Genomic DNA, 27,941 nt, shown 5'->3' with positions numbered 1-27,941 from the left:
ACAGTTTTGTTACATTTGCATGTTTTGAAATATATTTACAAATCTAAAATTTAACTTGGCCTATGATATGTGCATGAATAGTTGTGCACGTTTTTTTCGTGCTGAATTTGCAGTTTTATTTCATATCAAGTAATTTGATTCAAAGACGGGTCCGGGTGAAGACATTCTAAAATGTATGTACATGTATATATTTTTCAAATATTACTCAGCATTTTTAATCAAACAATGAAACAGACATGCAAAGAAAATTCCTTTTTTTTACCATAAAATCTGTTCATTTCTGCTTTTGGAACTCGTTTTAGCTCACCTGAGCCAAAGGCTCAAGGTGAGCTTTTGTGACCGCTTGATTTCCGTCTTCTGTCGTGCGTCGTCCGTCAGTCAACTTTTTTCAAAAAACATCTTCTTCTTCAAAACTACTGGGCAGATTTACATCAAATTTCACAGGAATGTTTCTTGGGTGGCCCCCTTTCAAAATTGCCCAAAGAATTAAAATCCATTCAGAACTGTGTTTGCCATAGCAACCGAAAGGAAAATCTTCAAAAATCTTCTTCTCAGGAACTGTTAGCCGGATTTCAAAAATATTTTGTAGAAATTATCTCTATGTGACCTTCTACCAAAATTGCTTAAGCCGTTCTATTTCGGTAAAAAACATGGCCGCCAAGGGGCGGGGCTTATTTTCCCTATATGACTATATTGTAAATTTCAAAAATCTTCTTCTTCAAACCCACTGGGTAGATTTACACCAAACTTCTCAGAAACAATTCTTGGGAGGTCCCCTTTCAACAGGCTGGGCACATCTCCCAATCGGGGTAAATTACCTCGTTCGGGGTAATATACCCCGATCGGGGTACAACTAGAACAATAGAAAAGCACAAAAAAAATGATATTTCTTTTTTCTTTAAAGTGCTAACATAAATATTTTTACTAAAGCTTTATATCATCATTACAAACATGCCTATGTACCATTTTCTGAATTTTGCATATGTTAAAAAATGGTGAAATTCTGAAATTTTTACATTGTCAACAAAAATCTGTTAAAAAATTATCATATTGTCAACTGTTTATATCACATGAAGTTGACTGGAAAATATTAGCATTAGCACTTCATTAATAAAAAAGTTATCAAAAATTTTGTACTTTTCTATTGTTCTTGTTTTACCCCGATCGGGGTATATTACCCCGAACGAGGTAATTTAAACCGATTGGGAGATGTGCCCAGCCTGTTCAAAGTTGCCCAAAGAATTAAAATCCATTCAGAACTGTGGTTGCCATGGCAACCGAAAGGAAAATCTTCAAAAATCTTCTTTTCAGAAACTGTTAGCCGGATTTCAAAAGTATTTTGTAGAAATGATCTCTAGGTGACTTTCTACCAAAATTGTTTAAGCCATTCTATTTGAAAAAAAAACATGGCCGCCAGGGGGCGGGATTTATTTTCCCTATATGACTATATTGTGAATTTCAAAACTCTTCTTCTCTGAAACCGGAAGACCTAGAGCTTAGATATTTTGTATGTGGCATTGTCTAGTGGACTTTTACCAAGATTGTTCAAGTTATGATCCCAGGGTCAATATTGGTCCCGCCCCATGAATTTACATAGAGTTCTATAGGAAAAACATAAAAAAATGTTCTTCTCTGAAACCGAGAGGCACAGAGCTTAGATATTTTACATGTGCCATTGTCTAGTTGTCCTTTACTAAGATTGTTCAAACATGACCCAGGGTCCATTTAAAGCCCAACCCCGGGGTCACTTAGTTTTTAGCTCGACTATTCATAGAATAGTAGAGCTATTGGACTCGCCCATGCGTCGGCGTCCGCGTCCGCGTCCCGATTTGGTTAAGTTTTTGTATGTAAGCTGGTATCTCAGCAACCACTTGTGGGAATGGATTGAAACTTCACACACTTATTCACTGTGATAAACTGACTTACATTGCACAGGTTCCATAACTCTGTTTTGCTTTTTTACAAAATTATGCCCCTTTTTTGACTTAAAAATTTTTGGTTAAGGTTTTGTATGTAAGCTGGTATCTCAGTAACCACTTGTGGGAATGGATTGAAACTTCACACACTTATTTACTGTGATAAACTGACTTACATTGCACAGGTTCCATAACTCTATTTTGCTTTTTTACAAAATTATGCCCCTTTTTCGACTTAGAATTTTTTGGTTAAGGTTTTGTATGTAAGCTGGTATCTCAGTACTCACTAATGGGAATGGATTGAAACTTCACACACTTGTTCACTGTCATGATCTGACATGCACAAAGCAGGTCCCATAACTTTATTTTGCTTTTTTACAAAATTATGCCCCTTTTTCCGCATAGAAATTTTTGGTTAAGTTTTTGTATGTAAGCTGGTATCTCAGTATCCACTAATGGGAAAGGATTGAAACTTCACACACTAGTTCACTGTCATGATATGACATGCAGTGCAAAGGGTCAATAACTCAACTTTGCATTTTACAAAATTATGCCCCTTTTTGAACTTAGGAGTTTTTGGGTTAAATTCTTATATATAAGCTGGTATCTCAGTACCCACTAATGGGAATGGATTGAAACTTCATACACTTGTCCACTGTCATGAGCTGATAAGCACTATGCAGGTTCCATAACCCTATTTTACTTTTTTACTAAATTATGCCCCTTTTTCGACTTTCTTATTCATTCAAGCGACAAGGCTTTTAAATAGTCGAGCGCTGCTGTCCTCCGACAGCTCTTGTTATACGAGTTGTATAGGAAAATTTACTTCAAAAATTATCTGATCATATTTCCTAGACTGTTTAATTATAATTACCTCATAACCCCAAGTAATTAGGGATCACTTGACTATGACCTTGACCTATTGGCCTATTTTCTTGCTTTTTAAAATACAACCTTGAAATTTAGACGAAATATACAGTTTTGCACACCGATCTTAAAACTGACTTTCAGTGACCATGAATGTGTCCTACTGGCCTACTTTCTTAATATTTTAGCATCAGTTTAACATTTGAAACATGTAGCTCATATTACTCAGGTGAGCGATCCAGGGTCATTATGGCCCTCTTGTTATAACCTTTAGCCTGCTAAATTTCTAAAATTGACTGGTCCATCAATCAATTTGGGCAATACTATTTATTATTCGAAGAGGTGTTCACTGAAAAATTACTGACAATAGCGAACAGTGCAGACCATGATCAGCATGAACGGACGTGCAGACTGATCTTGGTCTGCACTGGTCGCAAAGGCTGAATTTTCGTTTCGATTTTTTTTAATTCATAGGTTATGTACACTACACCCTATAAACGACTGTACTCCCCCTCTTCCTGTTGCGACCGATCAAAACAATAAGTTGAAAGCTAAAAGTTGGATAAAACTATTTTAAAGTGATTAATGTGCTTTATTGGGGTGTTTTTTATATTTTATTGGAAGCTGAACATGATTTATTTCCTTATATACTGTGTTAGTCTGATTACAGATAAAATTATAGCAAAAAACTCGATTGATCACTGATTTTGTCCAGAAATTGCACATTGTCGGCGTCAAAGTACATATTTTCTTGCTTGAAGAATGATCTACATATAACAGTGTATAAATCCCACTGTTTCATGGATAAAGAAAGAATACTAGTTTGGTAAAATTAAATAAAATCATTGCTAAAACCTCCAATTTGTTTAAAACCGTCAATGAAAGAAGAGTCGGTGTGATGTCCTGACTGTATGCATGTTTGCTTGAGGTACTGTACAAATGTTTGCGACTTTCGTAAAAAAGACTGTATGCCTGTTAGCAACTGACTTATTTATTAAATATCGGCTGTTCCCTTTCTTCTGTAGTATTTCTACATAAATATATCCCGCAAACGAAGTTTGAAGGAGGTGGAGTATATAGGACTCGCCATGCGGTCAGTCTGTCTGGTCTGTTTGTATTTGTGTCCTCATAAATTTGGTCCTGCAATTACTTGAATTTGTTACAGACGCAGCACCTCATCATCATCATCTTCGATAATGAATAAATGGTAAAATATTGAATGCATTTTGATAAAACAATACTTCTTGATGAAAGAAAACTTGGATTTTTTTTCCATTTAGAGACTTTCAGTTTTTAGGCCATTTTTGGGCAAAAGTGAACCTTCTCCTTTATTTACAACTGTATAGCCTTTATATTTTATAACATCCCCATAATTTAGTTGCTATCCCAGCCGAACCCTAATACCACATAAAACAGACAGGTCACATATCTACGTTTTCCGGATAAATGACGTTACGCCATCACTTCCGGTTTATCAAACGTGCAGAACTACCTTTACCCACTTCACAAATATTAGGGATATGTTCTTCCTGACTGCATTTGGACTGAATTTGCAGAACTACCTTAAATTCAATGTCACAAGGTAAAAAAAGGGTCAATTTTTCGTGTCCGTGCCACAACTTCTTTATGCATTAAGGGATTCTGAAATAACTTGGCACAAATGTTCACCATCATGAGACAATGTGTCGCACACAAGACACAGTTCCCTAGCTCCAAGGTCACACTTAGAGGTCAAATGTCAAAAATAGGGTCGGTTCATTTTTCGTGTATGGGCCATAACGTCTTTTTGCATGAAGGTATTCTGAAATAACTTGTTACAAATATTCACCATCATGAGTCGATGTGCAGCGCATAAGACACTGGGGCCTGTCTTTTAAAACATAGTACGACTAAAATCGATCATAGGTCAAACCTGTGATATCTGTTTTCTCGGAATATGGACACATTATACAGAAAACATGCTACCTGCCCGTAAAATCACACATAAAACCTTGAACACATGCAATTGGTAACGTGTTTTGTTACTGGTATCAGCAAGAGTGTTCAGACAAAATTTTGGTCGTACAATACGATAAGATGTTTGATAAGTCTAGCCCCAGCTGTTTTTGGCAAACGGACAGACAGACAGACACACGGACAGACGGACGGGTGTAAACCTATAGTCCCCTCCTGTCTGACCTCATCGACTTTTTGAAGTCGTTAGGAAACATTTCTTCGCGTGACTTCCATAGGGAATCGACAGAAGGTAATTTCTTGCGTGACATGCTAGGGATCCTGTGTATACTTTCGGTTTCTAATTCTGTATTTTATGATAGTATATGTCTGTAAAACCAACACGGAATACTTGGATGTAAATGATTCTGAAGCATTCAATTGCATTATATAATTAGGTAGGATAGCGAATCACAGACCCCCACCCCCAATGGATAAGTACATGCATAGCACGAGGGGTTCGATATTAAATGACATTATATACATGAAGACTGATTGATAGAGACACTTAAAGGACATAAATCGCATACTTAAGTCGCAAAATGGATTAAAGTGTCAGTCGCAAATAAGAATTCAGATCAAATATCAAAATTGGCAAGTCGGCATACAGTGAATGTTTTTTACCGTCTAGATAAAAAGTAATTTCTTTCAAAAACGCAACGGCCATGCAACATCTTATTTACATATATTTATGAGTATGCATGCTAATTTCAGAAAACAACATGGATTATTCGATTGCAAATCAATTTGACATGTTATTCACCAGTTTCGTGACTTGGTCGAGGGAATTTCCATGCAATGAGTGTGATCAGTCAACATTTTGTAAACATTACTTGTCTGTTTCATCTGTTATATCACCACATACACATATTTATGTTCAACATATCGTAAAACTTAAATACACACACTGTCTAAAGCAAAATAATTAATTTGAAGAGTCTGACGATTTCATACCTTCGGCCTGCCAGTTGTTTGTTTTGATCGGTCGCAACTGGCAGAGGAGGAGTACAGTTGTTTATAGGGGTGTACTCGCACCCCTCAACACACAAGGTGGTTACTATAGATGTCCATTACCTGCTAATTGTCCATTCTTAAAGTATCCATTATTTTAAGAATGGAAAGTTACAGGTTAATAATGGACAGGTATAGTGAAATAATCGTGTGTATAGAGCGGTATCGGTACAATAACCTTTATAATGGACAAAACTAACAAAGGGTGTTTTAAGCTAGGGTATATAGCTGCTATAACACATGTTTATTTTAAGCTCAGCTATTTGATTTTTTTTTTCAAAAAGTAGAGCTTTTGTAATCACCCTTACGTCGGCGTCGGCGTCGGCGTCGGTGTCTGCGTCACAAAAGTTTTGCATGTAGGCAAATTCCTCTACAACTACTAGGCCAAATACCATGTCATCATTAGATGACCTTCCATGACAAGCTGCTTTACTCAAGTTTTTTGTTGTAAAAATTATGCCCCTTTTTAACTTCAGAATTTCAGATTAAAGTTTTGCATGTAAGCATGTTTATCAAAAACTGTTATGTCAAATGCTTTCGAACTTAACACATGTCTTTGACATTATGAGATGACCTGTCAGGACAAGTATCATAACTCTAGCTTATATCTTTTGAAACTTATGCCCCCTTTTTAACTAAAAAGTTCAGGTTAAATTTTTGCATATAAGCAGGTTTCTCAGAAGCTACTGGGACAATCACTTTCAAACTTCACAAATGTCTTCAGCATCTTAAGATGACATCCAAGGACAAGTTACATAACTCTAGCTTTTATTTTGTGCAAAAATATGTACCTTTTCAACTAATTCCAGGTTAAAGTTCCCAAGAAACCTCTAGGCAAAATGCTTTCAAATTTCACGCATGTCTTCAGCATCATGACATGATCTCCGAGGACGAGTACATAACTCTAGCTTTTATTTTGTCAACATTATACCCCTTTTTAACACTCAGAAGTTCAGGTCAAAGTTTTGCAAGTAAGTAGGTTTCTCAGAAACTAATGGGTCATATGCATAGGCGTAGGAGCAGGGGGGGGGGGAGGGCAGCGGGGGCCAGCCCCCCCCCCCGCCCCAAAGCTAGGAGAGAGGGGGTCAAACTATAGATTGCCCCCCCCCCCCTCCCCACCACCAATATTTTGGAAAAGAGAGTGTAATATAACATTTACTTAGCATCATATAATTCTTTTCAACCTGATTTCTGATTTGCATTTGGCCTTCCCTTGTATTCTGACTTGTCTCTTTCCGTAGTGTCAGTACTGAAATATGTACGCGCCACGCCAATGATTTTTTATTGCATTTTATAAAAATAATATATCATTGAGCGCAATAACTACAGTTCCGGTTTGAGCGTCTGAAAAATCTGTGCCTGTTTACGCATGTTTACAAATGTTATGTATTTTCTTTGTTTTTCGTTGTCTATTAAAGGAAAATGATATTTCCACAATTTTTATATCAAAATTAGACAAATGCAGCGCTAATTGATTGTATATCCAGTGCTTCAACAGAAGAATGTAAAAAAAATGGCACACTTAATTAGAACAATACATAATATGACTGATTAAGACAGTTCAGTGCTTAGTCGTATGTGTATCATCAGAATAACTCATTGATTGCTAAAACATAGAGGCTTGAGGGGGCCTATGGCCCATTTGGCCTCTGTACACGGCTTTGAGGCTTTGTCATGAATAATGCACCGGGGATACCTTGCCGCACCCGCACCCCCCCTCCTCACCCCCTGTCACTGCCGCCGGTCGAAAGGGTTTGCCCCCCCCCCCCCCCCCCCCCCCCCCGAAAGTTAAACTCGCTCCTACGCTCATGATATGCTTCCAAACTTCTCAGATGTCTTCAGCATCATAAGATGACCTCCCAGGACAAGTAACGTAACTCTAGCCTTTATTCTGTCAAAATTATGCCCCATTTCAGCATAGAAAGTTTTGCATGTGAGCATGTTTCTCAGGAATTACTTAACCAAATGTTTTCAGATCCTTCACCCGTATTTAGCGTCATAGGACGATCTCACATGGCAAGTAATATAATTCTGGCTCCCATTTGGGCAAAACAATGACCCTTTTTTAACTTAGAAAATGTTGCTAATGCTTTTGTATGTAACTTATATTACACGAAAGGGCTTCAAATAGTCGAGCGCGCCGTCATTAGACAGTTTTTATTCTATATTGTAGGTAACTTTCACAATAGACGTTGCACCGTACTGCGAAAGAATACGACAAAATCACTATTTGGCACCTGACTTTGACATCTTATATTAATATATTGGTACCTAACAGAGACATATTGACATTTCAAGGAGGAATATTTACGTCTCACAGATAAATATAGGCATCTTACTGAGAAATATTGTCATTTCAAAGAGAAATATAGGAATTTCACTGACAAATAAAAGTATCTCACAGGAAGTCTAAGCATCTCACACGGAAATCTAAGCGTGTCACACGGAAATCTAAGCATCTCACTGGGAGGCATTCTAATAGTACTACTGGCATCGTACAAGAGAACACTTGCGTGGGTTAAGTAATTCACACAGTATTAAATTATTAAGTAAGGATTGCGTATATATCGTTACATATTTGCAGCATGAAATACTATAAATATGTCGCGTTTCTGCTGACTATAACTGTGTATAGTCTGGGAAATAGTCTGGTTTGGATAAATCTCCTACTCAGACAAGTAAAAATAGCTAAAGTGACTAGAGAGACTGTTTTCCATGCTAACCATTCATCCATACCATCTGTGCAAAAACTTTCGTCAAGTATTAAACACGAGGTCAATACTTATTTACTAGAGAATCCCGTGCTGTGCACGTCGTATGTCAATTTAACCGCGTTGATAATCGTGCACTCGGCTCCAACCCATCAAGATCGTCGGCAAACAATGAGAGAAACCTGGACCAATAACTCTTATTATCCTAACCTTGGTTCTGTCAGAGTATTGTTTTTGTTAGGTGCAGTGAAAAATATGAGCTTTCAAGCGGAACTAGAGAAGGAGTTCTCCCAACATGCTGACATCCTTCAAGGTGATTTTATAGACGATTATCACAACCTTACATACAAAGGTGTCATGGCATACAAGTGGTTAAGTGAAAAGTGTAGAAACGCTAAAATCATACTAAAGGTCGATGACGACGTGATCGTCAATATGTTTTACTTTCTGTCTAAGTACATGCCGTCTTTTGTGACTAAGAAAAAATATATGTCATGTCGGCGAATTTATAAAAACAAAATTCTGAGAAACCGAAGATCTAAATGGTATGTCAATGAATCTATATTCCCTAACCAAACAATCTATCCAGAGTATTGTCAAGGGTTTCTGGTTATCTTTACAAATGATCTGGTACCAGCCCTGTACAAATCAGCGACGGAGACGCCATTTTTCTGGGTTGATGACGTCTATTTGTATGGACTGGTTCCCATGAAAGTTTCAGGAATTCAATATAAAACTTTAAGATTCGGCAAAGACGTAATATTTGGTGTTGGAATTGCTATCAATTGTTATAAAAACAAAAAAGAAAAGTGTCCATACATGGCGATGATGTTTAGAGCGAATGTTACAAGTACAATGAAAAAAGTTTGGGGGTTAATGGTAGAGAAAAACAATTTTAAATTAACAGAAAAATGATAGGATATCAAATCATACACTTCGCAGGTAGTAACTTACGAACTGAAAACAATATCTAATACGGTAATAAATAAAGGTAACGAATTTGGAACAGTATACAAACGTATCTGAATTAAAAATATGTAGAAATGTGAGTAGAAGTTTTCATTCTTCAATTTTAATCATAGAAGTACTTATATATACATGTCTGTAATTTAGCTCACTGTGACGAAATCCATCACAGCTATTACGATACTCATGTGTAGACAGCTTGTCAACGATTTTCGGCAATCTCATATCTCTGTTATTATTCATCACAACAGAATGAAACTTCATACATGCCTTTTCTATTATAATACCATCTTAAAGGCACAGTTTCTATAACACTTGCTTTCACTTAAAATCATTTTCGTTTTTGTACAATTGCCAGCAGTTTGGTATCCCAGTAACTGCACATCACAATGGAACAATCTTCGCACCTATATTCGCTATTGTAATATCATCTTAATGACATTACTTCTATAACCCTTCCTACCAATTTGATACGCCCCTTTCAGTACTTTGTCGGCTTTGGCGTTAGCGTCACATTCAGATCAGTTTTATGGCAAGATACGCAATTTTATTATATTCCTTTTATTACTGCCAGAGAAGGGTTGATATTGGAACAGGGGACAGCCATCTCGTCAGGTATCATAAAGGTCAAGGTCACTGGGGTCAAATAATGTGACAGTACTGGTTAAAATGTTGTTGCAAATTTCTCAATTTCACTGTATGTTAACTGTCGTCCCAGTAATAATCTAATGTCACATATTTTAAATTACTTTCTCCTCACTATGGTGGCTGATTTCTGCCATTTCTCGTTTTCGCCGCTGAGCGAAAACACGGGAATTAACAAATTGAAATGGCGGGGACAGGGGCAAAAACTCGCTTTTTATTGGGGGCTTGGAGTGAAAGCATGATAATTAGCGGGGCCGCGAGGCGAAAACTCGACATTTGAAGAGCGACAATTATCGTGTTTTCGCTCCGCGCCTTTGCCATTTGAGTAACTAAATCTCGACTGTTCGCCTCGTGAACCCGCTAAATAGCGAGTTTTCGCCCCGTGAAATGGCCGAAATCGGCCACCACACCTCACCCTTAAGTGTTCAAATCCTCAATTGGAGTGTTGAATTCTTTCCTGTGTGGAAGCTAGTTCAAATGAAGCTTAGTATACATCATCCAAATGAAGCGGAAATGAACATATTTTCGGGATTTATGTCAGATTGCTATTCTATGCCCATGGTGATCTATGCCACTGGTAATCAATGTATGTAGATGTCTCATTAGCCAATATTGCTTGCCCTTTCAGTACGAGTGACGTTATAATAAGCAAACACTTTACTTTTATAATGTTTGAAATGTTCTGCCGTCCGTCCGTCTTTTATTTATATTCAGCTCCTACAATTTCCACTCATTTCAAACGAAATTGGTATATATCATCAACATGACGTTGAAATGCGCATTTCGCCTGTATGTCCGATTATAATTATAAGCTCGACTATTCGATGAATAGTCTGGCTATTCTACTCACGTCGACGTCGGCGTGACACCTTGGTTAAAGTTTTGCATGCAAATACATACGGCTATAATTTAAAGACATACTGCTTTGAAAGTTACTGTCTCTTTTTCTAGGTGAATTACCAACCTCACTGGGTCAAGTCCCATATCTCTGACATGTATTTTGGCCAAATGCAGATATTGAATTGAAACTTCACATGTGTATTCAGGGTCATAAAACTAGGTGACAGCATCAATTTTTCATGTATTTTGGCCAAATTATGCCCCCGCTTGGACTTAGAAAATTCTGGTTAAAGTTTTGCGTGCAAGTACATAAGGCTATCATTTAAAGGCATATAGCTTTGAAACTTATTTTTTTTCTTTTTCAAGGTCAAATACCAACCTCACTGGGTCAAGTCACATAACTCTGACATGTATTTTGACCAAATTATGCCCCCTTTTGGACTTAGAAAATCCTGGTTAAAGTTTTACACCCAAGTTACTATCTCCAAAACTATTGCAGATATTGAATTCACATGTGTATTCAGGGTCATACATCTAGGTGATAGCATCGAAAGCCATAACTCTGACATACAATTTGGCTAATTAATACCCCCTTATGGACTTAGAAAAGCCTGGTTAAAGTTTTGCATGGAAGCTACTTTCTCCAAATAAATGCAGATATTGAATTGAAACTCTACTGTATCTTCAGGGTTATAAAACTTGGTTATAGCATCAAGTCCCATAACTCTGACATGCATTTTGACCAACATATGTCCCTGCGAACTTAAAACTTCCGGTCTGAGTTTTGCATGCAAGTTACTATCTCCAAAACTAATGCAGATATAAGATTGAAAGTTCATAGATATTTCAACATTAAGGGTAATATTCCTGCATCTGGGACAACAATTCAAATAGTCGAGCATTTGCTGTCTTATGGACAGCTCTTGTTTGAATTATGTCCTTTTTAGCTCGACTATACGAAGTATGGAAAGCTATCCTACTCGACCTGGAGTCGGCGTCGGCGTCGGCGTCCTTCCGCGTCCGCACTTTGGTTAAAGTTTTGATGCACTTTCTTTTTATCTTTGGTATTACTTGATGGGTTTACTTCAGACTTTAAATAGTTGTTCCTCATCATCACTCACATCATATGGCACAAGGGTCATAACTCTTGCACTAATATTTCATGAATTATCCCCCTTTTCAGCTCACCTGTCACAAAGTGACAAGGTGAGCTTTTGTGATAGCGTGGCGTCCGTCGTCCGTCGTCCGTCCGTCCGTGCGTGCGTGCGTCCGTAAAGTTTTGCTTGTGACCACTATAGAGGTCACATTTTTCATGGGATCTTTATGAAAGTTGGTCAGAATGTTTATCTTGATGATATCTAGGTCAAGTTTGAAACTGGGTCACGTGCGGTCAAAAACTAGGTCAGTAGGTCTAAAAATAGAAAAACCTTGTGACCTCTCTAGAGGCCATACTTTTCAATGGAACTTCATGAAAATTTGTCAAAGTGTTTACTTTGTTGTTATCTAGGATAAGTTTGAAACTGGATCACGTGCCTTTAAAAACTAGGTCAGTAGGTATAAATAATAGAAAAACCTTGTGACCTCTCTAGAGGCCATATTTTTCAGGGGATCTGTATGAAGGTTGGTCTGAATGTTTATCTTAATGATATCTAAGTTAGGTTTGAAAATGGGTCAGCTGTGGTCAAAAACTAAGTCAGTAGGTCTGAAAATAGAAAAACCTTTTGACCTCTCTAGAGGCCATACTTTTCAATGGATCTTCATGAAAATTGGTCAGAATGTTCACCTTGATGTTATCTAGCTTAAGTTTGAAACTGGGTTACGTGCCTTTAAAAACTAGGTCAGTAGGTCAAATAATAGGAAAACCTTGTGACCTCTCTAGAGGCCATATTTTTCAGGGGATCTGTATGAAAGTTGATCTGAATGTTCATCTTGATAATATCTAGGTCAAGTTCGAAACTGGGTCTACTGCGGTCAAAAACTAGGTCAGTAGGTCTAAAAATAGAAAAACCTTGTGACCTCTCTAGAGGCCATACTTTCCAATGGATCTTCATGAAAATAGGTCGGAATGTTCACCTTGATGATATCTAGGTCAAATTTGAAACTGGGTCACATGCCGTCAAGAACTAGGTCAGTAGGTCAAATAATAAGAAAACCTTGTGACCTCTCTAGAGGCCATATTTTTCATGGGATCTGTATGAAAGTTGGTCTGAATATTCATCTTGATGATATCTAGGTCAAGTTCGAAACTGGGTCAACTGCGATTAAAAACTGGTAGGTCTAAAAATAGAAAAACCTTTTGACCACTCTAAGAGGCCATATTTTTCAATGGATCTTCATGAAAATTTGTCTGAATGTTCACCTTGATGATATCTAGATAAAGTTTGAAACTAGGTCACGTTTGATCAAAACTAGGTCAGTAGGTATAAAAATAGAAAAACCTTGTGACCTCTCTAGAGGTCATACTCTTCATGAGATCTTCATGAAAATTGGTGAGAATGTTCACCTTGATAATATCTAGGTCAAGTTCAAAACTGGATCATGTGCCTTCAAAAACTAGGTAATTAGGTCAAATAATAGAAAAACCTTGTGACTTCTCTAGAAGCCATATTTTTCAATGGATCTTCATGAAAATTAGTCCATGTGGAGACAGGTGAGCAATTCAGGACCATCATGGTCCTCTTGTTTATTTGGTTTTGGTGCACTTTCACTTTATCTCAGTTAATACTAAATAGATTTGCTTCAAACTTAAAATAGTTGTTCAGCATCATCACTCACATCATATGGCACAAATATTTTATGAATTATCTCCACCCCCCCCCCCCCCCCCCCCCACCCCCCACCTTCCCTCCCTTTTTTTTTACTTAGAGTTTCAGGTTAAAGTTTTGGTGCACTCTCATTTTATCACAGTTATTACTAAATGGATTTGATTCAAACTTTAAATAGTTGTTCCTCATCATCATTCACATCATATGGCACAAGGGTCAATACTCTGGCACCAATATTTCATGAATTATCCCCCCTTTTTACTTAGAATTTCAGGTTAAAGTTTAGGTGCACTTCCACAATTATTACCAAGTGGATTTGATTCAAACTTAAAATAGTTGTTCAACATCATCACTCACATCATATGACACAAGGGCCATAACTCTTGCACCAGTTTTTCCTGAATTACGCCCCCTTTTTACTTCTAATTTCAGGTTAAAGTTTTGATGCACTTTCACTCCATCTCAGTTATTACTGAATGGATTTGACTCAAACTTAAGTAATTGTTCAACATCATCACTCACATCATATGACACAAGGGCCATAACTCTTGCATCATTATTTCATGAAATATCCTCCCTTTTTACTTCTAATTTCAGGCTAAAGTTTTGATGCACTTTCACTCTATCTCAGTTATAACTGAATGGATTTGATTCAAACTTAAAATAGTTTTTCCACCTTATCACCTACATCATGTGACGCAAGGTCCATAACTCTGGCACCAATTTTTCATGAATTATGCACCTTTCACTTAGAATTAAAGGTAAATTTTGATGCATTTTCACTATATCTCAAGTTATTACAAAATGGATTTGATTCAACATGACACAAGGTGCGTCACTGTTGCACCAATATTTCATGAATTATGCCCCTTTGTAGCTCATCTGAGCACGAAGTGCTCAAAGGTGAGTTTTTGTGATCGCCCTGTCGTCGTCCGTCATCCGTCGTCCGTCCGTCCGTCACTCGTCCGTCGTCAACAACTTGACTGTTAACACTCTAGAGGTCACAACATTGGCACAATCTTAATGAAACTTAGTCAGAATGTTACCCTTAATAAAATCTTGGACGAGTTCGATATTGGGTCATCTGTGATCAAAAACCAGGTCAAATCAAAGGAAAAGCTTGTTAACACTCTAGAGGTCACAATTTTGGCCCAATCTTTATGAAGCTTAGTCAAATTCTTAATCTTAATAAAATCTTGAACGAGTTTGATATTGGGTCATTTGGAGTTAAAAACTAGATCACCAGGTTTAATCAAAGGAAAAGATTGTTAACACTCTAGAGGTCACAATTTTGGCCCAATCGTAATGAAACTTGGTCAGAATGTTACCTTCAATAAAATCTTGGACGAGTTTGATATTGGGTTATCTGGGGTCAAAACTAGGTCACCAGGTCAAATCAAAGGAAAAGCTTGTTAACACTCTAGAGGTCACAATTTTGGTCCAATCGTAATGAAACTTGGTCAGAATGTTACCTTCAATAAAATCTTGGACGAGATTGATATTGGGTTATCTGGGGTCAAAACTAGGTCACCAGGTCAAATCAAAGGAAAAGCTTGTTAACACTCTAGAGGTCACAATTTTGGCTCAATCTTAATGAAATTTGGTCAGATTCTTTCCCTCAATAAAATCTTGGACGAGTTCGATATTGGACCATCTGGGGTTAAAAACTAGGTCACCAGGTCAGATCAAATGAAAAGCTTGTTAACACTGTAGAGGTCACATTTATGACTGTATCTTCATTAATCTTGGTCAGAATCTTAATCTTTATAGTCTAAAGATCCAGTTTGAATCTGGATTATGTAGAATCAAAAACTAGGTCACCAGGTCAAATCAAATGAAAAGCTTGTTAACACTGTAGAGGCCACATTTATGACTGTATCTTCATTAATCTTGGCCAGAGTCTTAATCTTGATAGTCTTAAGTTCCGGTTTGAATCTCGATTATGTAGGATCAAAAACTAGGTCACCAGGTCAAATCAAAGGAAAAGCAAGTTAACACTGTAGAAACTTATCTTAATGAAACTTGGTCAGAATGTTGATCTTGATGATCTATAGGTCAAGTTCAAATCTGGGTTAGGTGGGGTCTAAAACTAGGTCACTAGGTCAAATCAAAAGAAAAGCTTGTTAACACTCTTAACACATTTAAGACTGTATCTTCATGAAACTTAGTCAGAATGTTAATCTTGATGATCTTTAGGTCAAGTTTGAATCTACGTCTGTAATTTGAGTACTCATATCTTCTCATGATTGCTTCAGTTTCCATTCAACTTCAGTGGAAATTGGCATCTACCATAAACATGAAGTAGATATACATACGTTGATAAAAATTTCATGTCAAATTATGTGTTTTAGGTTTTGTCCCTTTTTAGCCAGACTTTTTTAAGAATAGTGAGAGCTATTCAACTTACACGGGCGTCACACACCTTAGTTATAGAATTGCGTGCAGGTTTGTAATACAATCACTGTATTTATTATAGCTATGCAATTGTTTTAAACAAATGGGCTTGTATAAGTTTTATATGTTAATACAAACAGACATAAACCTACTTCCGTATTGCACTGAAAACGCTGTACTGTGCATGTGCCCGAACTACTTCCGTAAATTGATATTCATGGCCAGACCATGTTTTATAAATAGCGCACACAAAACATGTTCAGGCGAGTATTTTGTCATCCTTTGTTAAAAATGAAATGCCGGAGTTGACTGATAAAAGAGTTACTATAACAGTAGCTTGATCTGGGATTTGTATTCGGCTCTAGATTTTGCCAGGACGGATCACACGAGGCGTGCAAGCTACTGTTTAAATAACCCTAGCGTACTGAACTGAATACTACCCTTGTACCTTTTGTACTCAACTCCAACAGTTGTCATTCAATTCACATAAAACTTGGTACACATTGCCAACTCGAAGTGAACATGCGCACATTTTCGAGACTTTTATGTCCAATATTTTAAGCTCCGATGTCAAACACCAGGGATGCGAATACGGTTTGCACTTACCGTTCGTTCGTCCGCCAGTATGTCACACTTTCTTGTGTACTCAAATCTCCGTACAGTTTCCACCTAATTCATATGAAACTAAGTACACATCAACAACATGTTGTGGGCATACATACATTGTCGTAACTTTATGTCCGATTGTATTTTATGCCCCCGTTTACCCTGGAGGCATATGTTTAAACTGTCTGTCCTACTGTCATTCCGTTCATTCGCACAAACACATATTATCAGGACCTTCTTTCATGTCCGAATATTTTATAAGCTCCGTTTCTGGCTCCCCCTAACCACACTGGCCATAGCTTTCGCAGAAGCGGTAGTTCCAACGCCGCGGCGGTGGAGGATTCGTCGCAGAAGCGGTGGAGAAATATGGCCGACAGACTACATTTATGCTGTCATCGGTGAGTTTTTCACGTTTGACTGAAAACAGCCAGTGAGACAGGAACCCACATGTGTACTCTTCCAACCACAAACACTCGCTCAGTGCAATTCTTTGTCATTAATGCAAACACTTCTGTACAGTTTGACGAGGGACTGCCGTTTTTGTAGAATTCCCATTAAAAAACGATAAAATCCTGTACAAAACGACCCCTTAGCACGTTTGCAGCAAATCGTAAGTACCGCACTGTCAAGCAAAAATTATTTTTCGTAATGGGTGAATTTCCATTACAGGCATATGAAAACATCGACCAAAAATGATTCCAACGCAGTGTGCGGTGGGTGCAATTGCAACGCATTACGGTGGATCTTGTTTCTTAAATGTTCGTTATGGACTTTTAACTTAAGTAAACAGTATTTTCCTGGGATTTTGATTGGGGTATGTCCATGGAATCACTTTGACATCAGACAGCAATAGGAGCTTATTGTTTAGTAATAATATACTATTGATTTTCACTTCCGTTCTGTTGAATGCACACACTAAAAGCTTTATTTTAAAACATAATTATTTTGCTTAACTGCCAAATAATAACGCCATGTTCTTTCGTACTAAATACACCTCAGTTATGATTATTCATACTAATGCATGAAGGTTTTCTCCATTTTCCTTTTTCCTTATTATATACAAAATAACAACTGACAATATCGATTCTTTGATTAAATGCTTACCACATGCGACTTTTTACATCATAGAACAGACCAACTTATCTAATATCCCAGTCACACATACGGCGGGGATAGCTACGTCTAGCTACGGATAGAAACGTAGTGGTACGGATTGATACGGATTACTACTTCAGGGTACGGCTCAGGTACGGATCGATACGGATTACTACGTTTCTATCCGTGGCTAGACGTAGCTATCCGCGCCGTATGTGTGACTGAGGTATTATATACAAAGGGTTTCTACTGTCTCTTACTTTTGTTTTGGCCACATAATATCGAAGTCGGGTACGAATTGGGGTTGGGGCGGGGGAGTATTTTCCAACACACTGCACATGCTGCAACAATTTGTCATTTTAATAGGTTTTTCAATCATGTTTTAGCATATTTAGGTATGTTTCCAGCTGTAATTTCTCTTCAGTTGTTATAATAAGAATAACTGAAATGAGTTGATTCCTTGTAGTCCTCTATGCACTAGAACAAGGAGTTAAAAGTCTCTTAATATGGTTGACTGGCGCTGTGACAGTTTTCAGAGGAGAATGAAGTTTTTGTCTTTCATTTATTGTAACATTTCTTTCTGCTTGTCTGTTGTTAGTTGTTTGTTTCTCCGTTTATCTTTCAATGTTAAACTTAGCCTCAGAATCATCAAGATAAACATTACTGAAGATAAGGCCATGAATGTGGCGTATGGTGTTAACAAGCTTTCCCTTTGATTTGACCTGGTGACCTAGTTTTTGACCCCACATGACAAAGTTTCGAACTAAACCAGGAGATTATTTAGATAAAAATTCCATGCACCACCGCGATCACGTGATCGCGCTACGTCATTTTGAGCTCGAAACTGAAAGTAGAAAGGTAAACAAGAATTGAAAATCAGGGCGGAAGTTTTTTAATCTATGTATTGTGTTTATATCATGCATATGATTCAAAACCTATTTGAAAGTGCTATCCCCGGCACTACGATTTCCCAAAAGCGTTTTAATGCTATTCCTGTTCAACTGACTTGCACATTGAGCGCATACTGTCGAAAGTGGTTGAAAAGGAATAGCGTTAAAATTAGAAGGTTTTGGCGGGAAAATTGTAGTACCAGGGGTAGCACTTTCAAATAGGTTTCGAATGATGTACATGATATTAACACAATGTATTGAATAAAAAAATTTACGCCCTGATTTATATCTTTTGTTTACGTTTCCACTTTCACTTTCGAGCTCAAAATGACGTAGTGAGATTATGTGATTGGGCACACATATGCAACTTTGTATCAAATCCAAGCATAAATGAAACCTTATATGGCTGAGAGGGCCAGAAAAGAAAATTTGCCCCTTTAAGGGGTAGTTTCTCTTGAACATATGACGGAATCTAGCTGGTTTTCAATAGGAACCGAGATCTTATTGTGACTTAATTTGTGTGTAAGTGTGGTTAAAGTCGAAAGTAAAATGGCACTGCTATCATGTTCATAAGGTGAACATTTGGCTCCTTCAGTGTTGAAAAATGAAGTCTCTATCGTCTTCAAAAGAAATTGTAGACGGACGACGGACGGACAGACGACTGATGGAGGAAGGGCTATCAAATAATCTCATCTTGACACTACGAACAAAATCTAAACTTTTTCCTTGATACTTTGAGATTCTGTGGTAAACGTCTGAAAATGAAAGGATATTGTTGAAGAAGAGGTAAATTAGCCTACTTGTAAAAAGTCTTAACTCCTATAACACAGCTGCTCAATGGCATTTTGTTATAGTATGCTACGTATGAGTAATTGTATTGTACTTTAGTCAAGTTGGTTTATCATACGATGCAGAAGACGCATCTGGTCAGCATTTAATCAGAAAATCAATATTGTCACTTGACATTTTGTATTTCGATATCATATTTATTCTAAACTTTCAATTTCTGTTGCTGTCTAATGTCAAAGTGATTTCATGGCCCTACCCAATCAAAATTCTGGGGAAATGCTGTTTACTCAAATTTAAAGTCAATGGCAAACTTTAAAGAAACAAGATCCACTGTAATGCGTTGCAATTGTATCCACTGCACACTGCGTTGGAATTATTTTTGGTCGATCGTTTTGTATGCTTGCAATGAAAAATCACCGATTACGGAGAAAAGTTTTTGCTCGACAGTGTCAGACTTACATTTTGATGAAAACGTGCTCATGGGTCGTTTTGTACAAGATTTTACCATTTTTGATAGAAATTCTACAAAAACGGCAGTCCCTCGTCAAACTGTACAGAAGTGTTTACATTAATGACAAAGAATTGCACTGAACAAGTGTTTGTGGCTGGAAGAGTGCACATGTGAGCTCATGTCCAACTGGTTGTATTCAGTCAAACGTGAAACACTCGTTAGAAAAAGTACCGATGAAAGCGTAAATATAGTCAGACGGCCATATTTCTCCACCGCTTCTGCGACGAATCCTCCACCGCCGCGGCGTTGGAACCACCGCTTCTGCGAAAGCTATGGCCAGTGTGCTAACCCAACCTCCCAACCCCCAGTTATTTTGACAGTGCACTTAAAATTGCTCTTGTCCGTCCATTCATTGTTCAAATTTGTGTCATGGATATCTCATAATTTAAACGTTTTTGACCAAGAGTCATCAAACCTCACAGGATTGTTATTCAGCATGACTTGTGATGTTGTGCACCAGATTGGGATTTTACACAGTCAGACCAGAGTCAGTCAAAAATATGCAAAAAAAAGGACTTAAATGTTTGCGTCGCATGTGCATGTATCTCAGTAAGATATTTGAACTAGAATTATAATACATTATTGGAATGTTATACAGCATCTGAAAATTTGCACCTGTGGCTTTGTTTAAAATTTCACTCAGCCAGACCAGAGTTATGGTCCTTGATTTAGTCAAAAATATGCATTAAAAGGACATAGAAATTTGTGTCGCACGTATCTTAAACATATTTAACCTAGGGTTATAAAATATCAATATTATTTAGCATGTAAAGTTGCGCACCTGGGGTTTTGTTCCGGCTTTTTATCGATCAGGCAAGAGTTATGGTCCTTAATTGTCAAAAATATGCATAAAGGTTATACAAGTTTGAGTCGCATGTATCTCAAAAAGTGGTTGACTTAGAGTCTTAAAACATGAGAAGATTGTTTAACAGCATGTGAACTTACGCACCTGGTATTCCGTTTTTGGATTTCATTCAAGCAGACAAGACTAATTGTCCTTGACTTTGTTAAATATACATATAAAATGCCTAAAAATTAATGTTGCATATATCTTAAAAAGTAGTTCATCTGCAGTAATGAACCATTTAGAAATATTAATCAGCATGTGAATTTGTGGACCTTAGACATTTTTTCGGGGACAGGGTGGGCTAGGGAGGATTTCACTCTACAAGATCAGAGTTTTGACCCCTGACTCAGGCAAAATATACAGAAAATGCATAAAAGTTTGAGTCCTATGTAATGTCAAAATGACTTAGATTCATAAATCATTAGAGGGTTGTTATATAGCATATGAAGTTATGCACCTTCTGTTCTGTTTGGGATTTCACTTGGCCAGACCAGACTCATGTTCCTTCAAGGCTTAGTAAAAAATATACAACATGTGCTTAATAGTTTACGTTGCATATATCTTAAAATATTTTCACTTAGAGTTATGAAACTATATACAGTAACAAGAAAAGTAGGTCCCAGTGTCCTGTGTACACACCTCTAGTCAGATTATAATGATTATTATTGTATTCTTTTGTGGTCTTTCCACTATTTTTTTTTTTTGGTGGGGGTTGGGGGTGAGGTGGGCAATGGCCGTACGTTTGTCAGTCCGAATTTGTGTCGTGCATATCACTAAACGTAGTTGACCGAGAGTTTTAAAACCTTTAGGATCGTAATTCAGCATGCTAATTTGTTTACCTGGTGGTTTAATTAGATTTCAAACAACCAGATAAGAGTTATAGCCCTTGAATAAGTCAAAACTATGCATATCAGGGCATACACATTGGGTCAACATATTAATCAACTTGTAGAGTTGTGCACCTCGAACTCGATTTGGGGTTTCTGGTGGTTAGACCAGATATATGGCCCTTGACCTCGTAAAAATATGCATAAAAGACATACAAATTCGTATCGCATGTATCTTAAAATGTTTGACCTAGAGTCATAAAACATCAGTTGGGTGTTATATAGCATGAGAAGTTGTGCATCAGGTGTTCTGATTGGGATTTTACTCATCTAGACTAGATTTATGACCCTTGACTGATTGACTGCTTATAAGTTTGTGTTGCGCATGTCTAAACATGTTTGACATGGAGTCATGAAGCCATCTAGAAATGATTTCAGCATGTGGATTTGGGCCCCTGAGTTTCGTTTCTGGATTTCTTTGTACAACACCAGAGTTATGACACTTTTCTTATTAGAAATACATGTATGCCTGAAGGGCATAAACGTTTGTGTTGCATGTATCTCATGAAGTATTCGACTTAAAGTTATACAATGTAAACATGAGATGATTGTTTCATAGCATGTGAAGTTTGTGCATTTGGTGTTCTGCTTGTAGTGAAAAATACATATAAAGTGTTTAGACGTTTATGTTGCATAACATATGCTGAAAATATTGCACCTAGAGTCAGGAAACCATGTTAATGACTGGAAAAGGGGAACCAGTGTCCTATGGATACACATCTAGTCTAACGTTATTCCCCCGTTGTTCTTAGCAATTATGGTGCGTGTTTTTGTTTTGTTTTGTTTGTTCATGTAAACTGGTATCTCAGTAACTACTTTTGTGAATTAATTGAAACTTTTACTAACTTGTTCTCTGTGATGTTTGACCTGCATTACACACTCAAAGTTACCATAAGTCTGTTTTGTCTTCCGCTACCATCAAAAGCTTAAAAGTTGCCATATGACCAGGCTTTACCTGTTAATATTCATCCTGGCTTTTTTCCACTTTCCCAAATACTACACCCATTTATAAATCCCTTACACAGTTTGGTATTTTGCATGTGTTTATTGTTGGATTGTTGGATTTTTAGCTCACCTGAGCACCTGAGTTTTTGTGATCGCTCGATGTCCGGCGTCCGTCGTCTGTCTGTCGTTTGTCGTCTGTCGTCTGTCAACATTTAGCTTGTGTATGCGATAGAGGCTGTATTTGTTAATTGATCTTCATGAATATTGGTCAGAATGATTGCCTTGATGAAATCTAGGTCGAGTTTGAATATGGGTTATCTGGAGTCAAAAAGTAGGTCACTAGGTCAAATCAAAGAAAAACCTTGTGTATGCGAAAGAAGCTGTATTTTTCAATTGATCTTCATAAAACTTTGTCAGAATGATTGCCTTGATAAAATCTAGCTCAACTTTGAATATGGGTCATCTGGGATCAAAAACTAGGTCACTAGGTCATATCTAAGAAAATACTTGTTTAAACTCGAGGCCATATTTTTAGTCCAATCTTAATGAAAATTGGCCAAAATATTTGTTTCCATGAAGTCACTAGGTTAAACATGTTTACACTATTATAGTTGTTTCTCAGGTGAGTGACCTAGGGCCATCTTGGCCCTCTTCTTTAAGCCACCTGTCTGCTATATTATTCTGTTGCAGTTTCTTTTGTTGACTACTTTGCGATGCATGGCTCTATGGCTGTGTTTTGCGTGCTATGTGCTTCCGGTAAATCTACCATAACCTTTTATTTAAAAAAAAAACACTTGCAGTTAGTAACTTTTTCATTTACCGCAGTTTTAGCTCGTCGTCTTAAAATTCTTACCTTATTGCCTTTGCTTTCTTTCAGCTACACTTTTAGCTCACCTGAGGATGATGTGCTCGGATGAGCTATTGTGATCATTCACCGTCCGTCGTCTGTCTATCCATCAGTCCATCGTCGGTTCACCCTTTTCTTCAGATGACATCTCCTCTGAAACTACTTGTCAGAATTTCAACAAGATTTTTAAGTAGCATTCTGGCATAGTCTTCTTCCAAACATGTTCAATTACTTTAGTTTGATAGGTCATCAGAGCTGAAAAAAAACTTTCAAGACTTTTCATGAACCACTTGATTGTATTTCTATAAGGATATATCCAAATATCCAAATTTTATTCAAATGGGGACACGCGGTCCCTTTTAGAGGCTCCTTCAGTTAAAAATAGAAAAGACATGTACATGTCTTCTTCTCATGAACCGCTTGTAGGACCTTCACTAAAATACGCTTTAATGGCGTCTTCCCAATGAGCGCTTGATGGATAGTTATCAAACTTGTTCTATAGCGTCATCTTAAGTTCTCCCAAATGTGTCCGAATGTGGCCGTTAGAGCTAAAGTAGAAATACCTTCGAACAACTGCTACTCATGAACCAATCAATGAATCTTCATCAAGCTTTGTCTGTAGCATCGATATAAGGTTTTCTACCAATTATGTTCAGTGGAGCGCTTGGTCCCTTTTCGGGGCCATAGAGCACCGTAAAACAAGTTTTTCTCATGAACTGATAGATGGATCTTTTTCAAACTTGTTCACCCGCCCGCTTAGCTCAGAAGGGAGAGCGTTGGTCTATGGATCACGGGGTCGCGAGTTTGATCCTCTGGCGGGACGTATGTTCTCCTTGACTATTTGATAACAGACATTACAGTCTGAAATCATTCGTCCTCCGCCTCTGATAATTAATGTGGGGGAGTTGGCAGTTACTTGTGAAGAACAAGTTTGTACTGGTACAGAATCCAGGAACACTGGTTAGGTTAACTGCCCGCCGTTACATGACTGAAATACTGTTGAAAAACGGCGTTAAACTCAAAACAAACAAACAAACAAATCAAACTTGGTCTGTAGTATATTTTAAGGTCCGCTCTCTGATATGTTGAAATTGGGCGCTTTGCCCCATGTAAATGCCATTTAGGCTAAAACTTGAAATAACGTTTCATAAGTTATTCTCATGAACCGCTTGATTGGTATTTATTAAACATGGTCTAGAGCATCATGTACGGTTTTCTCCCGAATTTTCCAAATGGCTACGAGAGGGGATGAGGGGCCTCTAAAGGGCCATTAAAATAGAAATACATTCTAAAAACCGCATGATTGACCGTTATCAAACTTGGTCTATAGCATCATTTTAAGATCTACTATCAAACTTGTTCAAGTAGGGAGGATGTGCTCTTAGCCCCTAATAGGGGTCATTCTCACACTTCTTCTCATGAACCGGTGAATGCAGATAACCTATATAAATAGACCTTTCAAAACACCGTTGCCTATGTACATTTACACCCAATTGAAAATAAGTTAGAAGCATACAGTCTTTGAACTGTACGTTATTTGTCGCATTCCTTTATCTAAATGACTTATTCTACCTATGGAACTTTCAACATCTGGAGCATATTATGTGTTCCTCTTCAAAAGTTGACACTATATTGCTTGTTTTCGTTCTGAAACTCCGGTGAGCGATCTAGGGCATTCATGACCCTCTTGTTTATTAATTTTAAGAGTTTGAGCTTTGCAATATTTTTCATTTGATTTTATAATTAGGTGATTAGGTAGACAAACAACTATTGCTGACATTTGCATTTTTGCACAGTCCTTTTTGTCCTTAGGAATTTGTATTTCCTGCATAAAACCTTTGTTAAAGCCGACATTTTTTCAATACTGTAACAGTTGCAGCCTTCAAAATCTGTAAAAATCATTGTAAGTTCATTAAGAAGCATCAATTTGTACACTTCTTTATCATCTTGAGTAAGTTGGCATAGAATCATTAAACGGCATGTCTTGGTCATATGCTTTGTTATAGTTATATAAGAGCTCTGTCATGTTTCACACATATGATACTAACGTTGGTACCTGCCGGGTGTGTTCTTGTTTTTTTTTTACTTGCAATAAGTGACATACCTTATATACGATTGACTTCAGTATAAATATACGGCTATAACACATGCATATTTTTCTACATTGTAGGTAATTTTCACAACAGATGTTACAACAAACTGCGAAAGAGTACGACAAAATCATTATTTGGCATCTGATATTAGCTGACTTCACATCTCATTGAAATATTGGCACCTCTCAGACAAGTACTGGTGCATGGAGCAATATTAAAGGCATCATTGGGTAATATTTGCAACTCACAGTAAAATGCTGGCATCTCACAGAAAAAATTTGACATCTCGAAGAGAATCCCGCAGAGAAAAATAGGCATCTCACAGGAAATCAAAGCATCTCACAGGGAGGCATCTAACTAATAGTTCTGACATCTTACAACAGAACCTTTGTGTTTATTTAGTAAATCATTAAATAAGGATTGCATGTGTATTATTACACATCTGAAGCATGAAATACTATAAACGTACTGCATTTCTGCTGATCGCAATTGTATTTTTTCTTGGGAAATGTCTGGTTTGGCTTAATCTACAACCAAGACAAGGGGACATAGCGAAGGTGACTAAGGGGAATATTTCACACATTGAATATCCTGTGCAAAAGCTCCCGTCAAGCATTAAACATGGCGTTAATGTGAAATTAACTTATTTACTAGAGAATCCCGTGCTGTGCACCTCGGTTGTCAATTTATCCGTGTTGGTAATCGTGCACTCGGCTCCAACCCATCAAGAACGTCGGCAAACAATAAGAGAAACTTGGACCAATAATTCTTATTATCACAATGTTGGAACAGTCAGAGTATTGTTTTTGTTAGGTGCAGTGAAAAAGATGAGCTTGCAGGCAACTATAGAAAACGAGTTCGACAAACATGCTGACATCCTTCAAGGTGACTTTATAGACGATTATCACAACCTTACATACAAAGGTGTCATGGCATACAAGTGGTTAAGTGAAAAGTGTAGAAACGCTAAAATCATACTAAAGGTCGACGACGACGTGATCGTCAATATGTTTTACTTTCTGTCAAAGTACATGCCGTCTTTTGTGACAAAGAAAAAATACATGTCATGTCGTCGATTTCATAAAAATAAAATTATGAGAACGCGGAGATCTAAATGGTATGTGATGGAATCTTTTTTCAGTAACCAAACAGCCTATCCAGATTATTGTCAAGGTTTTGTGGTTATCATTACAAATGATCTGGTACCAGCCCTGTACAAATCAGCGACGGAGACGCCATTTTTCTGGGTGGATGACGTCTATTTGTATGGACTGGTTCCCAGAAATGTTTCAGGAATACAATATAAACATTTAAGATATGGCAAAGATGTAGTATTTGGTGTTGAAACTTCTACCAATTGCTACAGAGTCAAAAAGGAAAAGTGTCCATTCTTGGTCATGCTGTTTAGAGCGAATGTTACAAGTACAATGAAAGAAGTTTGGGGGTTAATAGTAGAGAATAATAGAAATATTTCTAAAGCAACAGAAAAGAATGAATCAAATCATGCTCTTCGGAGGTAATAACTTACGAACAGATTGAAAACATAGTCTAAAACAGTGATAAATACGGGTAACAAATTAACACAGCATACAAACGTATCTAAGTTTAAATTTCAGTAGAAATGTGATTAGATTTTTTTTATTCTTCACTATGAAATATAGAAATTGCTTCTATGTGCATTGAAGTCATTAACCTCACTGTGCCGAAAGCCACCAGAGATATTGCTATCAGTTGACTCCGTTTGTTGGGGTTTGACAACTTGTTTTTGAACAGAACAGAACAGAACAGAACATCTCGTTTATTCTCTCAATACATGTACACACATGCAAATATAAGGAATTTACAATAGACAATATGATCTATTACGAGGCTACCATATATAAACACATCAAGTTCGCATTCGAATAAATAATGAAATTCATCATCAATTCTGTTTCTACATGAGTTACAAGTTCTTTCATTTATTGGTATTCTTGACCAGTTTCCCGTTTCAATGGGTAAGCGGTGATTCCTTGTTCTAAATTTAATGAAATTATATAATAGAGAGGATTGTAGTTTGGATAAATAAGGTTCAATACCAAAAAATTTCTTAAATGCTCTGTAGAATGTGCTATTGCTTGAATTTTCAACTAAACAATACCAATTATTTAAGGTTTCGATGGAGGCCTTGAGAAACAAAAATCAAACAACACCAAATCATAGAAAGAAAGAGTTGTTAGACATGAAAATTGAACAGCATGTAAAACATGTACATTACTTTACAAAACAAGTGTCAATATACTGATATAAACATTGAATTCCGGAAAAGGGCTGCCTAAAGGGGC

General features: G+C 37.2%; 1 protein-coding gene across 2 annotated transcripts; it reads left to right on the top strand.

The window, feature by feature from the left end:
- The first annotated feature begins 105 nt into the window (after positions 1-105).
- Positions 106-27,545, top strand: LOC123524876 (beta-1,3-galactosyltransferase 1-like). Of its 2 annotated transcripts, none has more exons than XM_045303459.2 (2): positions 106-173; positions 25,695-27,545. In XM_045303459.2, the coding sequence occupies exon 2, from the start codon at positions 26,067-26,069 to the stop codon at positions 27,135-27,137; it is 1,071 nt and encodes a 356-aa protein (XP_045159394.2). In that variant the 5' UTR covers positions 106-173; positions 25,695-26,066; the 3' UTR covers positions 27,138-27,545. The 2 variants fall into 2 exon arrangements, with proteins under 2 accessions (XP_045159394.2, XP_045159393.2); XM_045303458.2 differs by lacking the exon at positions 106-173 and adding an exon at positions 8,253-8,810 and having other exon boundaries at positions 25,695-26,071.
- Positions 27,546-27,941: the final 396 nt, after the last annotated feature.

This window comes from Mercenaria mercenaria, chromosome 3, assembly GCF_021730395.1.
Source record: "Mercenaria mercenaria strain notata chromosome 3, MADL_Memer_1, whole genome shotgun sequence".
In the NCBI taxonomy this organism is placed as follows: domain Eukaryota; kingdom Metazoa; phylum Mollusca; class Bivalvia; order Venerida; family Veneridae; genus Mercenaria; species Mercenaria mercenaria.
The sequence above is the reverse complement of the archived record's forward strand: the minus strand, read 5'-3'. Positions and strand labels throughout refer to the sequence as shown.

Bases quoted from the DNA above. Each gene is read 5' to 3' on its own strand.
- LOC123524876 (XM_045303459.2), top strand. From the start codon at position 26,067: ATGAAATACTATAAACGTACTGCATTTCTGCTGATCGCAATTGTATTT.